Genomic DNA, 17,429 nt, shown 5'->3' with positions numbered 1-17,429 from the left:
GACAGGACTAGTCACTTCACTTTTTTTCAAAATAAGAAAACCATAAGCAACACAAAACACACAGCAGTCAGATGAGGGCTATTGCTCAATTGCTTGTTGAGGTTAGCAGACTATTGTTAACGACATACTTCAGGCCCGACCTCTAGCGGTATTCAATGCGACCACAGTTCAAAACATCTGCCACCTAATTGCCACATTAAAGGTTTCCGCATTATACAATCTATTGAGCTTTGGCTAATAAACAAACATAAGTGTTTCTCTGTTGTGAAATGCTAGGTCCCATGGCTGAGTACTACTACAATGCATTACATGGCATGTATCTTAAGTATACGGGGCATTCAAAAAGATGAGTCGGAAGCATAATTACAGAAACCAATACCTGTATGTTAGAAATATTGACCCTGGCTGTTGAGACACTTGTCCTACTGTGACAAAAGGCAGTGAATGGCTGTCTCATAAAATTACCGGGGCTGCGATGTTAACCAGTTCCTGCACGTACAGCTGGACGTTGTCGTCCAAGGTGAATAGTTTGCCACTCAGAGCCTTTTTATGGGGACCAAAAATGGTGTAATTACAGGGAGAGAGGTCCGGACTGTATGGAGAGTGGCTGAGAAACTTCCATTTGAATTTCTGCTGGAGTGCCATGATTGTGTTGGCCGTATGAGTCTTTGCATTGTCGAGGAGTAGAATTACCCCACGGGTGAGACTGCCTGGTCATTTTGATTTGATCGCTGGGCAAAGGGTGGTAGGTTTGCATTCACTGTTGTCCTATGCTGCAGGAAGTGAATCAGAAGGGGGCCATATTGGTCAAAGAAGAACGTCAGCATAACCTTTCCTGCACTTGTGTGGATGGCCTTGGCTTTTTTTGCTGGTGGTGACCCTGGATGCTTCCACTGGGAACTCTGTCGTATTGACTCTGGTTCGAAGTGATGACACCATGACTCATCTCCAGCCACCACTCGTGCCAGGAACGCATTCCCTTCCCGAGCGTAGCACTGCAGATGAGCAAGACAGTGGGCCATTCGACATTCTCCCTGGTGTGGTTGAAGACTGTGGGGCACCCATTGGGCACACACTTTGCACATGTGCTGTTGTTCCTTCATGATGGTGTGAACACTTCCGACACTCAATCCGACCACGGCAGCTATGGCTTTCACTGTCACTCGGCTGTCTTGGGTAATGAGTGCACCCACCTGCTGGACGATGTCATTGATGATGCAGTGTGGTGCTCCAGATAGTGCATCATTGGCTAACGACACCCGTCCTTCCCTGAATTGCTTGTGCCATGTCATGACCCTTGCAAGGGACATGCAGTGTTCGCCATACACTTGTGACATTCATCGATGATGTCCATTCCTCCTACTCCTTCCGCTGTCAGAAAACTAACAACAGCTCTTTGCATTTCTGTTGACACCTCCATGTCACTGTCTGCAATGCGACTAGGAGCGTTGGACAATGGAAGCATGCTGCTGCTAGCTCCGTATAGTCACGTGATGTGCACGTGTGCCCTCTAATGACAGGCTGTTAACTTCCACATTCTGGTCAGAACCACACCTTGCTACATACGCCACGATATTACCCTTCTGTCACCGGTTTGTGTATTCCACACTCCGGCTCGTTTCTTTTTGAACGCCCCTTATATATCATTCAACGGTCCACAATTGGCATGGTGCCCTATCATTGTGGGCATTGATACGTTGTGTTCATATACTTTTTATTTTGCAAACAGGTTCTTACGTGAACTATCTTCCTAATTTGGAATTTGCCAGATGATGTACTATTCCAATAACTGAAAATTGGTTATATTGTCGATATTTATATGGAGAAAATGAAGCTGTTTCAAACTATCTCTGATAAAATAGTTCATATGGATGCAAATACTACGGAATAGCATTTAAGTAATTTCGCATTTTGAGGCAGAATTCGCATTTTGAGGCAGAATTCGCATTTATTGCAAAATGCAAATTTTTCCTGTCTCTATCCATAATCAATACAAGGAAAGTCCAGTGATTGACCCAAAAACCACAATCTAGGTATGTGTCGAGTGAAAGCATAGGTTACTATTTACTGTGGCTTACAACACAAAATATGATGGACTATGAAGTGCGTGAAACTGTAAGAAATCAGAAACTGAGTCAGGCATGTTAGAAATTGCTTTAAAATGGGATTTTAATGTCCAGAACATTTTATTGTTATTTCTTAAAAGTGAATTTTTCTTCTTAAACTGAGGTTCAATAAATGTAATGAAGAATGACGTTGTTCTCATTGGAGATTCATCAGCACATAAGTAAATATTCATTAAAAATGTGTTCATTAATTTGAGGTTTTGCTATACTTGGCAGAAGCCACTACAGCTGATATTTGGCCAATAATAAACCAAGAACTTACATGACTATCAGTCTGAATAGTTGTACTTGCATGAAGTTTAATTCAAAGGTTCAAATGGCTCTGAGCACTATGGGACTTAACATCTGTGGTCATCAGTCCCCTAGAACTTAGAACTACTTAAACCTAACTGACCTAAGGACATCACACACATCCATGCCCAAGGCAGGATTCGAACCTGCGACCGTAGCAGTCGCGCGGTTCCGGACTGAGCGCCTACAACCGCAAGACCACCGCGGCCGGCGAAGATTAATTAGACCTAAAAATACAAAGCACAGAAAATATTTCAGAAGCTTCTGCAGTTATCTTTACTAATGTTGTGCATATTGATCAAATTCCCCGTTTCTCCTTGGCTGCTCTGAGTACCGTATTTACTCGAATCTAAGCCGCACTTTTTTCTGGTTTTTGTAATCCAAAAAACCGCCAGTGGCTTAGAATCGAGTGCAAAGCGGAAGTTCTGAAAAATGTTGGTAGGTGCCGCCACAACTAACTTCTGCCGTCGAATATATGTAGGCATGCTTTGCAGGCACAAAGATAAATACTGGCGCCAAAACCTTTGTGTCAGTAAATAAATTAAAAAAAAAAAGGTGGAAGACGAGCTTTTTTTCTCCGTCCCGAGTTTCGACCACTACATTTTGATACATTATCCACCGAATTAAATACAAATTCCGTATTGTTCACCTTCTAATGTAGCAGCATTTCAATGTACTACAAAAATCTGACTGGCAAGACTGTTTGGGATGTTTGTCAATATGGCCAACTCTACTTTCTGAATTTGTTCCTACCGCTGAGAAGAGATGGTTGCTAATTGGAACTTTTATGAATTGTGAATCACATGCAGTATTCTCTTCACCATAAGAATAATACGAATATAAACATTTTGCCATGTATTCTTTCATGTTTGTTGCTATCTCATTTAAATCCTGTCTGCCTAATAAACTACGAAACTGGAGTGAGACAACAGCAAACGCGGAAGAATATACATATCATGTCATGTTTATATTCGTATTATTCTTATGCCTAATAGTGATACAGTCAGAAATGAAGCACGGCAATTCACTAGATTTTTAAATCTAAGATGACTCTTAATTTCTGTGCAGAATGTAATGTACTAAAGAGGCATCTGCAAAGATTTTCAAATGGAGAAAAATGTTTGCTAAACTCTCGTTCAGACCATCTTCTATCATACGCAGTCTATTATTTGGTTCTTGTTGATCATTATCAAAGAAAGCAGCAGTGTAAGTAACAACAAATAGCAGTCTCTTGCCATTGTTTCACTAATGAGACAATTCCTCTCATTTTTTTAAAAATTGTAAGTGGCGGTAGTGTGCACAAAAGCCAGCCATGCCACGAGCGGCGACAGGCCATAAACAGAGTGCAACAAACAATGCATGACACAGTACAGCAGGGGCCTAATACATTTTCAGCTTAGAGTGATGTAAACACCTATAACAAAGAGAACGGCACTTATCAGATCAAAGAAAAATAAGCAATCAATTCAAACCAGATGAAGCATGTGAAAAAGGAAGGGTATCCATATAAATACGGACGGAGCGCCTGACGCAAAGCAATGGCTACCTGGTAAAGCTTAACTGCTAAGCTTACGACTCGAACCAAACTACTGTAGCTGTAGCGTCATTCATTCAACCTAAATTGTGTCTCATTTTACAATGGACCGACTTTGTTTCGATTTGGAGGTGTGGCCTAAAATCCCCTCCCTCCCCCTTTGAATTTCGAGTCTCAAATTTCAGGTGCGGCTTAGATTCGGGAAAATTTTTTTTCCTTGGTTTCGAGTCTCATTTTTCAGGTGCAGCTTAGATTCGAGTAAATACAGTAACCCAATACTTTTTTGTACTGTTTCAAAGTAGAATTATTCTTCCAAGGCAAAAATTCAACAAATTGTCCATTTGGTTAATACATGACTGATGATTCTTCTATGTGAAAGGGTGGTTTTGAATTTACCCTCATATATGAGGTGAGCTGACCAAATTCAAACACTAATTTTTGTGCATTTTAGGAAAAGTGTATGTTCTGTCAGAGAACGAACTTTGCACACAGAGATCTGAAATGACGTGGCCACTTATAAAACCTCTTATGAGCACTACTGAAGTATGGTGAACTGTGACACATTATGTATGTATGTATGTATAAACAGCAAAGTTATCCTATATGAAACATAGGAGTTTTTAATTTTTATAAGGCTGTATGTTTACTTTGCAGACAAATCTCAAATTGCAGGCAAATTTGAGACACGTCAAACAATTTTTAATATTGCAACTAACATACAGTTATCGAATTGGTTTCACTTCCTTTTGTTTGGAAGCTGCCAAATTGATTATTATTGGGTCTCAGTTCTAGATAGGTAGCATTTAAAGTTAGTTACCTTATGCGTAGATATTCACATAATGTTCTGTATGAGTGGGCAGTTAGTAAACTGAATACAATGAATTATTTTAAAACAATATGGACATGAAAAGCACACCAAAAATTTTTATTTCAAGAATCTCTCATTCTTCCAATATTGCGTCATTATTTATGGTGCAAAGAAGCAGAAAAATTTACACACACAACTATGAATTTCAATAGCTTGAAAACTGATAATGAACAAAATGAATAAAAGAACAAAGAACGACACACGGAGTTTTATTTTGTAAAATATGGAATGAGAGACAAAGTAGTACATCTGTAACACAAAATGTCTTATCAAAACAGGTAACTGAGCTGTCTAGCTGTCTCTTCCATATCAAACGGCCACACTAGAGGGGGGGGGGGGGGGGGGGGGAACTAGGGACTGTAGCACTCATCAGTCAGTCATACACAGTTTAGAAAAAACTGTCCTTTTTTAAGAGGTGCAACACAGCACTGCTATAATGAATTAAAGGGAGACCATTTTAAAATACCAGTTTGTTTCTGGAAGAGACTACCAAGACATCTATCAAATGCTCAAGAGAAAATTAATCCACTCCAGTCTTATCAACTGCTTTATCACTATATGAAGCACACTCATAAACCTCCTCACATATCATTATCCCTTCAAAACAATATTCAAATACACCATAAAAAGAACATTTTCAAAAATATCCCATGGCTTACCACACATTAGAAAATTTTCTTTTTAAACAATATACAACTCAGATAATGGCACTTTAATATACACATTGCTTCTAAATCACAAAGTAGTCTAAATATGTCACTTAATGATCAGAAGAAAATAGTGCTGTATTTTTCTTAGAAACTTTTACAAGTAACCAACACAGCATCATTTGGGGTATACTGTATCAAAACATTCCTCTGTTGTAGTTGCTTTGGTTCTTCTATTAGCATCTACAGCTGACCAAATATTTCTTTTTTTTTTTACATATCATATCAGAAAGTAATATTAAACAATAATTTGAACATGGATGGTACCTCTTAAATGTTATTATAAAATTGGCAGTGTCAGTTGGAAAATTAAATGTCTTGCCAATTAACTTGATGTCTATTTAATACTCAGAATTTCTTAAATGCAAGGAAAGTGAAATACACACAGAAATCTTTAATACCTGAAGAAAATATTTTCACATGGTGGTAAATTTGTCATAAAACTGCCAAGAATTAACTGACTGAGGATGCAGACATATTTAAAAGAAATGGAAGATCCTGATTTTTTGTCTGATCAGATACAGTGAAAGGCTTTTTAAGAAATAAATACACCTAAAATAATTTACCATAGAAAACTGAAATCTTGACTAAAAAATATATGGCTTAGGCATTCCCCTAATTATTGGTGACTGCCTAATCAGCTAACAGTTGCCTAGTGCAAAGGAAATAATCCATCCCTTTGCTCCACTCTACATGACTAACCCAGTAAATTTAGAACAACATTCAAAACTCGTGTTTTTATTTCAGTGTTCGATATCACTAGCTGAGTCTTAAAAGGGCATTCATAAGGAAACAAAAGTTTCACATGATCATATGTCAGTGTGTTAGTTTGAATTAAAAATATTCTGGCACTCATATAGGTATCCTACGCTTCGGTACTCAAGGTATACAACAACTTGTAAAGCATTTGGTCAACATGTGCCACATGTTATTCTCTTCATATTTGTGCATCTTTCTTTAACCTGTCCCTTCAGGCAGGTGAGGAGTAACACAACCAGCTTCACGTGCATGGTCTACAAGGAGAACTCCAGTCCGGAAGCCACGACCGCAGTCTGCGCAATATCGTGGGCCTTCCTCGCCCTCAGCTCCAGGGCCTAGTTCAGCAGCATGCTTCCGCCGTAGGTGCAAACTTAGCTTCCCCCGTAGTGTGAATGACTTGTTGCAGGCTCCGCACACATATGGCCTTGATCCAGTGTGCTGTCTGGCATGTGCTACAAATGCAGAACGCCAGAAGAAAGCCTTTCCACACTGTGGGCAATTGTACTGTTTTACCTGAAAAAAATATGAGAGAGGAATAATACAATGGTTCTGAATTTATGGTATCATCTGAAATAAACTACTATTTAATCTATGAAAAAGCAAAATAAGACACTGTTTAAGAATTCCTAGTATGTAATCACACAAAACCGTATTTCTTGTCTTATTATTTTACGCTTTAAAGCTTTTGGCTGAGTCATAATGAGAAATGTATTACAGGCATACTATATATCATACTTGTGTGATGTAATCTGCTTCCTCACAATTATTTACTCATAAACATTAGTCAGTACAAACAAGGAAAATTGTGTGTTTTGTAGAATATAAGACTTGGGACAACTGGAAAAGTTCTCTCTCACATAACAAAAATTACCAACCAAAAAAATGAAAATGGTTCTTAGCACATGTATAGCAGCTGGCAACAGATGTTACAAACACATCATGGTAACAGGCCACAAACACAAGTCTTTTATTTTATTGAGAACAGAGTTTAAGAAAAAGCACATATACATTACTTTGTTCTGAAATGCTAATGTGGCATTATCATCTAGTTGTACGAGAATTCTGTCAGATGGTGATTAAGCAAGAAGTGAATGTACCACTAGCACCTGATGGTCCATGGCGTACAGACGTTACGTGAGAATAGCTCAATTACATGTTCCACTATCACACTCTGTTGTTAATTCTGATATGATCATTTACTCTATAATAGGTTCGTTCCACCAAGCTATTCCCATGTCACACTGCATACGAGTGGCAGCTTTCTTCGGGTTGTCAGAGATGGCTTTCCTAACAGCTTCATTGGTGAATGCTTCAGTCGTAGAGTAATTTTTATTTTACTTTATTTATTACTAGCAACAGTCTTTAACTTGGGCCTACACAAATCCCATTGGGTTGAAATGGCAGCTCAGAGACTGTATGCCTATATGTTTTTTGCCAGCTGGTCTATTTTATATCTGGTGAAGCACGTTTTATGGAGAGATATTAAGAGTTCCGCAAGTTCCACCTTTTAACACCATATCTTACATCCTCATTGTGATGCTGAAGCCATCAATCATTTCCTCCTTCCACTTTGCCAAGGTAGGTATCTCACCAATAACAACAGAATGGTTGTGAGCATTATCAAGACAACTGTTGACTGTGTACGCATATAATTCATAAAACCATCTCTTTCAACTGATCTTGTGCAGCAATCCTCTGGCAAAGTGAGAGATGTTAACTTTCCCACTTAATTACATTTGACAAACTCCTTTGACATTGAACAGCAACATACAACAAACAATAGTAATAACAGATAAAATATTAACCTCACAACTTTAAGAAATGAAAACACACAAAATCTCAATGCGCAAACAATGACCCCACAGTACAGAAAGCTGTCTGAAGTGTAAGGGAAGTGGCATTAGTTATACTGGAGAGGTGGAACTTTGACAACTGTTGGTGGTTGCTGCTGCTATACGTCACACTAGATTGACTTAATGCAGGCAGTGCCTTTTATGTGAGCCTCCCCACAAGCACTGCCAATTGTAATGCAATTTTGAACAAAGTACAGTTTAATGTAAAATGTTTACAGTGCTTAAGACAATTAGAATGGCATCTTAAAAATGTACAGTGAAACGATTTAGTTTTCAGATAAATCTATCAGTGACATCTGAATAGCTGCTTCTCCACAAGTCTCCTTTAATGTGAAATATAATGCATGCTCGAAATTTCTACTGGCACTTCTATGGAATTATAAAACTCTGCACAGTTTAGAGAAATGGACTGATAATTTTGTATTCTGTAAGTTATGAAAAAACAAGTATGATGATCCATAAATTTTTAATTTCAACATTGTTTCTACATTTGCAGCCACTCTAGAGTCCAAATGTCGCTGTAAAATGCATGGTGGAGAGTATTTTGTACCAATATTTTCTTTTTTTACACAATGTGCGTATTTGGAGTTCTGCCAGATACATCTTACTATTCAAATGTTTTTTAGGTCCTTGCTTTACAACTGAAAAACAAAACTTAATTTATATTGTGATGGTTTCACTCTGTGTGCTGGTGTACCGTAGTTAAGAGAGGGAGAGGGGAGGTGGGGGGGAGGGAGGGAGGGAGGGAGGGAGGGCGAGAGAGAGAGAGCGAGAGCGAGAGAGAGAGAGAGAGAGAGAGAGAGAGAGAGAGAGAGAGAGAGACGTGGGGGCAGAGGGGGGGGGAGAGAGTGAAAGGGGGGAGGGAGAGGGAGGGAGGGGGAGAGAGAGAGAGAGAGAGAGGGAGGGGGAGAGAGAGAGAGAGAGAGAGGGAGGGAGGGAGGGAGGGAGAGAGAGAGAGAGAGAGAGAGAGAGAGAGAGAGAGATACAGGACTTTATAGGTCGCCCATAAAGGTAAAAGCAGGTTGCAAACAGATGAATCACATCAAGTGCAAACAGTGACATTACAAGACAAACAAGAAATCTGATATCGTATTTGACTGGAGAAAGAGCAAAATGTCATATTAACTTGTTAGCTGCATTACTTAAAACGTAATCAAATTTAAGAAGATCCTAAGGATGATAAAAATCAGAAGAAAAACAACTACTGGAAACTAACGACGTTCAGAGGCTTTTTGTATTATTCAGCAAATTTAAGTATTAGCTTACCCTTGCATGTGTTGCACAATGTGCACGCAGAGCAGATGCACTGGCAAATGCTCGAGGACAAGATGGTGCAGGACAGCGATAAGTGCGTTCACCAGCATGATGACGTACATGGACGACAAGCTGCAGGTTTGTGTAGAAGTTCTTTCCACAGAGCTGACATGTGTATGGGCGTTCACCTGTATGTCGTCTGATGTGGCACCGTAGACGTATACTTGAAGGAAAGTCTCGTCCACAATATTCACATGTGTGAATGCGTCTTCGTGGACGTGATAAGAGTCTTCGGTAACGCTCTGGGACTCTTGACACTTCACCACCAAAGTGAGTCAAGATGTGTGCTGGCATCTGAAAGTCATTTTTAGACATTATTTTTGCATTACATCTGTTCTACCTTATTTTAACAACAGAAGCCTTCAAAATTTTGATGTTTGTAAACAACACACAGTGCTCTAACACATGCTAGGATTAACATATATACAAGAGAGGAATGTAGTAGAGAATGACTTAACCTGTCCTTGAGTATACTTCCTGAATTTAACTTGACTATGTAGTTTCTATGTAACACAACTTTGAAATTAATCAAGGTAATGTAGCACACTAAGATTTCTTTGCAGATTTCTATCTTTTGCAGGCAACTAGCTTACTTGAATAACTGAAACATGTTATTACTTTCAAAGCAGTAACTATTAAAGTGGTGACTGATCTACAGTCTTAAAATGTGAATGCAAAATCATCTGCCTTCAGCCACAAATACGGATTTTTATTTAAAAGCACAAAGCATTTGGAGCACTGAATCTTCATCTTCAAGTGTCACAAAACATGTGTTTCAATAAAAGCTTCAAAGTAGTTTCACTCAGCAGAAAAGAGAGAGTGCCGCAATAAAATACTGAGTTAGTAATTTTAGTTAAGCTACACTTGTGTGTGTGATGTTAATAGAGGGAAACATTCCACGTGGGAAAAATATATCTAAAAACAAAGATGATGTGACTTAACAAACAAAAGCGCTGGCAGGTCGATAGACACACAAACATACACACAAAATTCAAGCTTTCGCAACCCAAGGTTGCTTCGTCAGGAAAGAGGGAAGGAGAGGGAAAGACGAAAGGATGTGGGTTTTGAGAGAGAGGGTAAGGAGTCATTCCAATCCCGGGAACGGAAAGACTTACCTTAGGGGGAAAAAAGGACAGGTATACACTCGCACACACACGCATATCCATCCGCACATACACAGACACAAGCAGACATTTGCAAAGGCAAAGAGTTTGGGCAGTGATGTCTGTCGTGGCGGAAGTAAAGAGGCAAAGATGTTGTTGAAAGACAGGTGAGGTATGAGTGGCGGCAACTTGAAATTAGCGGAGGTTGAGGCCTGGCGGATAACGAGAAGAGAGGATATACTGAAGGGCAAGTTCCCATCTCCGGAGTTCTGACAGGTTGGTGTTAGTGGGAAGTATCCAGATAACCCGGACGGTGTAACACTGTGCCAAGATGTGCTGGCCGTGCACCAAGGCATGTTTAGCCACAGGGTGATCCTCATACCAACAAACACTGTCTGCCTGTGTCTATTCATGCGAATGGACAGTTTGTTGCTGCTCATTCCCACATAAAATGCATCACAGTGTAGGCAGGTCAGTTGGTAAATCACGTGGGTGCTTTCTCACGTGGATCTGCCTTTGATCGTGTACACCTTCCGGGTTACAGGACTGGAGTAGGTGGTGGTGGGAGGGTGCATGGGACAGGTTTTACACCGGGGGCGGTTACAAGGGTAGGAGCCAGAGGGTAGGGAAGGTGGTTTGGGGATTTCATAGGGATGAACTAAGAGGTTACGAAGGTTAGGTGGACGGCGGAAAGACACTCTTGGTGGAGTGGGGAGGATTTCATGAAGGATGGATCTCATTTCAGGGCAGGATTTGAGGAAGTCGTATCCCTGCTGGACAGCCACATTCAGAGTCTGATCCAGTCCCGGAAAGTATCCTGTCACAAGTGGGGCACTTTTGTGGTTCTTCTGTGGGAGGTTCTGGGTTTGAGGGGATGAGGAAGTGACTCTGGTTATTTGCTTCTGTACCAGGTCGGGAGGGTAGTTGCGGGATGTGAAAGCTGTTGTCAGGTTGTTGGTGTAATGCTTCAGGGATTCCGGACTGGAGCAGATTCGTTTGCCACGAAGACCTAGGCTGTAGGGAAGGGACCATTTGATGTGGAATGGGTGGCAGCTGTCGTAATGGAGGTACTGTTGCTTGTTGGTGGGTTTGATGTGGACGGATGTGTGAAGCTGGCCATTGGACAAATGGAGGTCAACGTCAAGGAAAGTGGCATGGGATTTGGAGTAGGACCAGGTGAATCTGATGGAACCAAAGGAGTTGAGGTTGGAGAGGAAATTCAGGAGTTCTTCTTCACTGTGAGTCCAGATCATGAAGATGTCATCAATAAATCTGTACCAAACTTTGGGTTGGCAGGCCTGGGTAACCAAGAAGGCTTCCTCTAAGCGACCCATGAATAGGTTGGCGTATGAGGGGGCCATCCTGGTACCCGTTAATTGTTGGTATGTCTGGCCTTTAAAAGTGAAGAAGTTGTGGGTCAGGATGAAGCTGGCTAAGGTAATGAGGAAAGAGGTTTTAGGTAGGGTGGCAGGTGATTGGCGTGAAAGGAAGTGCTCCATCGCAGTGAGGCCCTGGACATGCGGAATATTTGTGTATAAGGAAGTGGCATCAATGGTTACAAGGATGGTTTCCGGGGGTAACAGATTGGGTAAGGATTCCAGGCGTTCGAGAAAGTGGTTGGTGTCTTTGATGAAGGATGGGAGACTGCATGTAATGGGTTGAAGGTGTTGATCTACGTAGGCAGAGATACGTTCTGTGGGGGCTTGGTAACCAGCTACAATGGGGTGGCCGGGATGATTGGGTTTGTGAATTTTAGGAAGAAGGTAGAAGGTAGGGGTGCGTGGTGTAGGTGGGGTCAGGAGGTTGATGGAGTCAGGTGAAAGGTTTTGTAGGGGGCCTAAGGTTCTGAGGATTCCTTGAAGCTCCGCCTGGACATCAGGAATGGGATTACCTTGGCAAACTTTGTATGTGGTGTTGTCTGAAAGCTGACGCAGTCCCTCAGCCACATACTCCCGACGATCAAGTACCACGGTCGTGGAACCCTTGTCCGCCGGAAGAATGACGATGGATTGGTCAGCCTTCAGATCACGGATAGCTTGGGCTTCAGCAGTGGTGATGTTGGGGGTTGGATTAAGGTTTTTTAAGAAGGATTGAGAGGCAAAGCTGGAAGTCAGAAATTCCTGGAAGGTTTGGAGAGGGTGACTTTGAGGAAGAGGAGGTGGGTCCCGCTGTGACGGAGGACAGAACTGTTCCAGGCAGGGTTCAAATTGGATAGTGTCTTGGGGAGTTGGATCATTAGGAGTAGGATTAGGATCATTTTTCTTTGTGGCAAAGTGATACTTTCAGCAGAGAGTACGAGTGTAGGACAGTAAATCTGTGACAAGGTCTGTTTGGTTGAATCTGGGAGTGGGGCTGAAGGTGAGGCCTTTGGATAGGACAGAGGTTTCGGATTGGGAGAGAGGTTAGGAGGAAAGGTTAACTACCGAATTAGGGTGTTGTGGTTCCAGATTGTGTTGATTGGAATTTTGAGGTTTTGGAGGGAGTGGAGCTGGAAGTGGGAGATTGAGTAGATGGGAGAGACTGGGTTTGTGTGCAATGAGAGGAGGTTGAGGTTTGCTGGAAAGGTTGTGAAGGGTGAGTAAGTTGCCTTTCCGGAGGTGGGAAACCAGGAGATTGGATAGTTTTTTGAGGTGGAGGGTGGCATGCTGTTCTAATTTGCGGTTGGCCTGTAGGAGGATGCTCTGAACAGCCGGTGTGTCTGTGGGAGAGGAAAGATTGAGGAATTTTATTAAGAATAGGAGTTGACGGGTGTGTTCATTGGCTTAGTTGATGTGTAGGTGAAGGATTAGGTGGATGAGGGCAATGGATTGTTCAGTTTGGAACTGGTATAGGGACTGATGGAAAGAAGGGTTGCAGCCAGAGATGGGAACTTTAAGTGTGAGGCGTTTGGGGGTAATGCCAAATGTCAGACAAGCCTGAGAAAATAAAATATTGGAGCGTAATCTGGGTAGGGCGAAGGCATGTTTGCAGAGTGAATGTAAATAAAACTTAATGGGGTCATTGTGCCGGTGTTGTGAGGGTGACATGGTATTAGAAGGTGGAAATTGTAACATGAGGCTGAAATGAAACTGAAAATAAAAATATATGGGGAGAGATAAAGGTGAACTAGAAAGCAACCGGAGATCTGGTGTGAAAAAAGGCGAAAAAGTGTTGGTTAAAGCTGGGCTATGTTGATCCTGTGGTGAACTTGGGTTGGTAGACAACGATGTGCATAAAGGTTAGGTGGTTGTGATGCCGCCTAAACACGTTAAAGAGTGGAGAAAATCGGGAAATTTTCGAAAAAACTACGTGTAAATGTATTAAAAGGAGTGGTTTTGTGGTGGCAGATTATGAAAATGAGGCTAACAATTGTCTGACGAAGAAATAATGACGTTAAAACCTGTGGAAAGCGGCTAAAAATGATCAGTGATGTGGCAAAAACGGAAATAAAGCAAGAGTTATTAAAACTAGCCGAAATGGTTGTTTAATAGGTGAAAGGAACTGTTTGTGAACTAGAAACGGTTGATTTTATACCAGTGGTAGTGTTGAAAGTGGAAAAAAAAAAAAAATTGTTTTTGCTATGGTTTGGAAGTGGGTTACGTATTATTGAGTATATATAGGCAGGATAAAATTGAATAGTAGATTACGGTAAAAAGGAGAAGGTGAATGCAAAGTAAAACTACTGGCAAAAACAGAAAGAGAAAATAATACGCCAGAAAAGATTTCGAAATGCAACAGCAACAATAACAAACGTAATTGTTGGGTTCAAATTAATGATATGAATATAATAGAGGGAAACATTCCACGTGGGAAAAATATATCTAAAAACAAAGAAGATGTGACTTACCAAACAAAAGCGCTGGCAGGTCGATACACACATAAACATACACACAAAATTCAAGCTTTCGCAACCCAAGGTTGCTTCGTCAGGAAAGAGGGAAGGAGAGGCAAAGACGAAAGAATGTGGGTTTTAAGGGAGAGGGTAAGGAGTCATTCCAATCCCGGGAGCGGAAAGACTTACCTTAGGGGGAAAAAAGGACAAGTATACACTCGCACACACACACATATCCATCCGCACATACACAGACACAAGCAGTCATTTGTAAAGGCAAAGAGTTTGGGCAGTGATGTCAGTCGAGGCGGAAGTAAAGAGGCAAAGATGTTGTTGAAAGACAGGTGAGGTATGAGCAGCGGCAACTTGAAATTAGCGGAGGTTGAGGCCTGGCGGATAACGAGAAGAGAGGATACACTGAAGGGCAAGTTCCCATCTCCGGAGTTCTGACAGGTTGGTGTTAGTGGGAAGTATCCAGATAACCCGGACGGTGTAACACTGTGCCAAGATGTGCTGGCAGTGCACCAAGGCATGTTTAGCCACAGGGTGATCCTCATTACCAACAAACACTGTCTGCCTGTGTCCATTCAAGCGAATGGACAGTTTGTTGCTGGTCATTCCCACATAGAAAGCTTCACAGTGTAGGCAGGTCAGTTGGTAAATCACGTGGGTGCTTTCACACGTGGCTCTGTCTTTGATCGTGTACACCTTCCGGGTTACAGGACTGGAGTAGGTGGTGGTGGGAGGGTGCATGGGACAGGTTTTACACCGGGGGTGGTTACAAGGGTAGGAGCCAGAGAGGGTAAGGAAGGTGGTTTGGGGATTTCATAGGGAAGTTCCGTCCTCCGTTACAGCGGGACCCACCTCCTCTTCCTCAAAATCACCCTCTCCAAACCTTCCAGGAATTTCTGACATCCAGCCTTGCCTCTCAATCCTTCTTAAAATACCTTAATCCTACTCCCAACATCACCACTACTGAAGCTCAGGCTATCCGTGATCTGAAGGCTGACCGGTCCATCATCATTCTTCCGGCGGACAAGGCTTCCACGACCATGGTACTTGATCGTCGGGAGTATGTGGCTGAGGGACTGCGTCAGCTTTCAGACAACACCACATACAAAGTTTGCCAAGGTAATCCCATTCCTGATGTCCAGGCGGAGCTTCAAGGAATCCTCAGAACCTTAGGCCCCCTACAAAACCTTTCACCTGACTCCATCAACCTCCTGACCCCACCTACACCACGCACCCCTACCTTCTACCTTCTTCCTAAAATTCACAAACCCAATCATCCCGGCCACCCCATTGTAGCTGGTTACCAAGCCCCCACAGAACGTATCTCTGCCTACGTAGATCAACACCTTCAACCCATTACATGCAGTCTCCCATCCTTCATCAAAGACACCAACCACTTTCTCGAACGCCTGGAATCCTTACCCAATCCGTTACCCCCAGAAACCATCCTTGTAACCATTGATGCCACTTCCTTATACACAAATATCCCGCACGTCCAGGGCCTCGCTGCGATGGAGCACTTCCTTTCACGCCAATCACCTGCCACCCTACCTAAAACCTCTTTCCTCATTACCTTAGCCAGCTTCATCCTGACCCACAACTTCTTCACTTTTGAAGACCAGGCATACCAACAATTAAAGGGAACAGCCATTGGTACCAGGATGGCCCCTTCGTACGCCAACCTATTCATGGGTCACTTAGAGGAAGCCTTCTTCTTCTTGGTTACCCAGGCCTGCCAACCCAAAGTTTGGTACAGATTTATTGATGACATCTTCATGATCTGGACTCACAGTGAAGAAGAACTCTAGAATTTCCTCTCCAACCTCAACTCCTTTGGTTCCATCAGATTCCCCTGGTCCTACTCCAAATCCCATGCCACTTTCCTTGATGTTGACCTCCACCTGTCCAATGGCCAGCTTCACACGTCCGTCCACATCAAACCCACCAACAAGCAACAGTACCTCCATTACGACAGCTGCCACCCATTCCACATCAAACGGTCCCTTCCCTACAGCCTAGGTCTTCGTGGCAAACGAATCTGCTCCAGTCCGGAATCCCTGAAGCATTACACCAACAACCTGACAACAGCTTTCGCATCCCGCAACTACCCTCCCGACCTGGTACAGAAGCAAATAACCAGAGCCACTTCCTCATCCTCTCAAACCCAGAACCTCCCACAGAAGAACCACAAAAGTGCCCCACTTGTGACAGGATACTTTCTGGGACTGGATCAGATTCTGAATGTGGCTCTCCAGCAGGGATACGACTTCCTCAAATCCTGCCCTGAAATGAGATCCATCCTTCATGAAATCCTCCCCACTCCACCAAGAGTGTCTTTCCGCCGTCCACCTAACCTTCATAACCTCTTAGTTCATCCCTATGAAATCCCCAAACCACCTTCCCTACCCTCTGGCTCCTACCCTTGTAACCGCCCCCGGTGTAAAACCTGTCCCATGCACCCTCCCACCACCACCTACTCCAGTCCTGTAACCCGGAGGGTGTACACGATCAAAGGCAGAGCCACGTGTGAAAGCACCCACGTGATCTACCAACTGACCTGCCTACACTGTGATGCATTCTATGTGGGAATGACCAGCAACAAACTGTCCATTCGCATGAATGGACACAGACAGACAGTGTTTGTTGGTAATGAGGATCACCCTGTGGCTAAACATGCCTTGGTGCACGGCCAGCACATCTTAGCACAGTGTTACACCGTCCAGGTTATCTGGATACTTCCCACCAACACCAGTCTATCCGAACTCCGGAGATGGGAACTTGCTCTTCAATATATCCTCTCTTCCCGTTACCCACCAGGCCTCAATCTCCGCTAATTTCAAGTTGCCGCCACTCATACCTCACCAGTCATTCAACATCATCTTTGCCTCTTCACTTCCGCCTCGACTGACATCTCTGCCAAAAACTTTAAATATGTCTGCTTGTGTCTGTATATGTGTGGATGGATATGTGTGTGTGTGCGAGTGTATACCTGTCCTTTTTTCCCCCTAAGGTAAGTCTTTCCGCTCCCGGGATTGGAATGACTCCTTACCC

General features: G+C 42.6%; 1 protein-coding gene across 1 annotated transcript in view; it reads right to left on the bottom strand.

Annotated features, from left to right (window-relative positions):
• Nucleotides 1-5,012: 5,012 nt before the first annotated feature.
• The window catches only part of LOC126236135 (zinc finger protein 345-like), a 195,355-nt gene continuing 182,938 nt past the window's right edge, over nt 5,013-17,429 (bottom strand). Inside the window, exons 8-9 of the mRNA XM_049945216.1 lie at nt 9,405-9,746; nt 5,013-6,798 (exon numbers count right to left, since the gene is read on the bottom strand). Coding sequence (XP_049801173.1) covers nt 6,484-6,798; nt 9,405-9,746 — 657 coding nt within the window. The 3' untranslated portion in view covers nt 5,013-6,483. The remainder of the gene's footprint in view (nt 6,799-9,404; nt 9,747-17,429) is intronic.

Source organism: Schistocerca nitens, chromosome 2 (assembly GCF_023898315.1).
Source record: "Schistocerca nitens isolate TAMUIC-IGC-003100 chromosome 2, iqSchNite1.1, whole genome shotgun sequence".
Lineage (NCBI taxonomy): Eukaryota > Metazoa > Arthropoda > Insecta > Orthoptera > Acrididae > Schistocerca > Schistocerca nitens.
The sequence above is the reverse complement of the archived record's forward strand: the minus strand, read 5'-3'. Positions and strand labels throughout refer to the sequence as shown.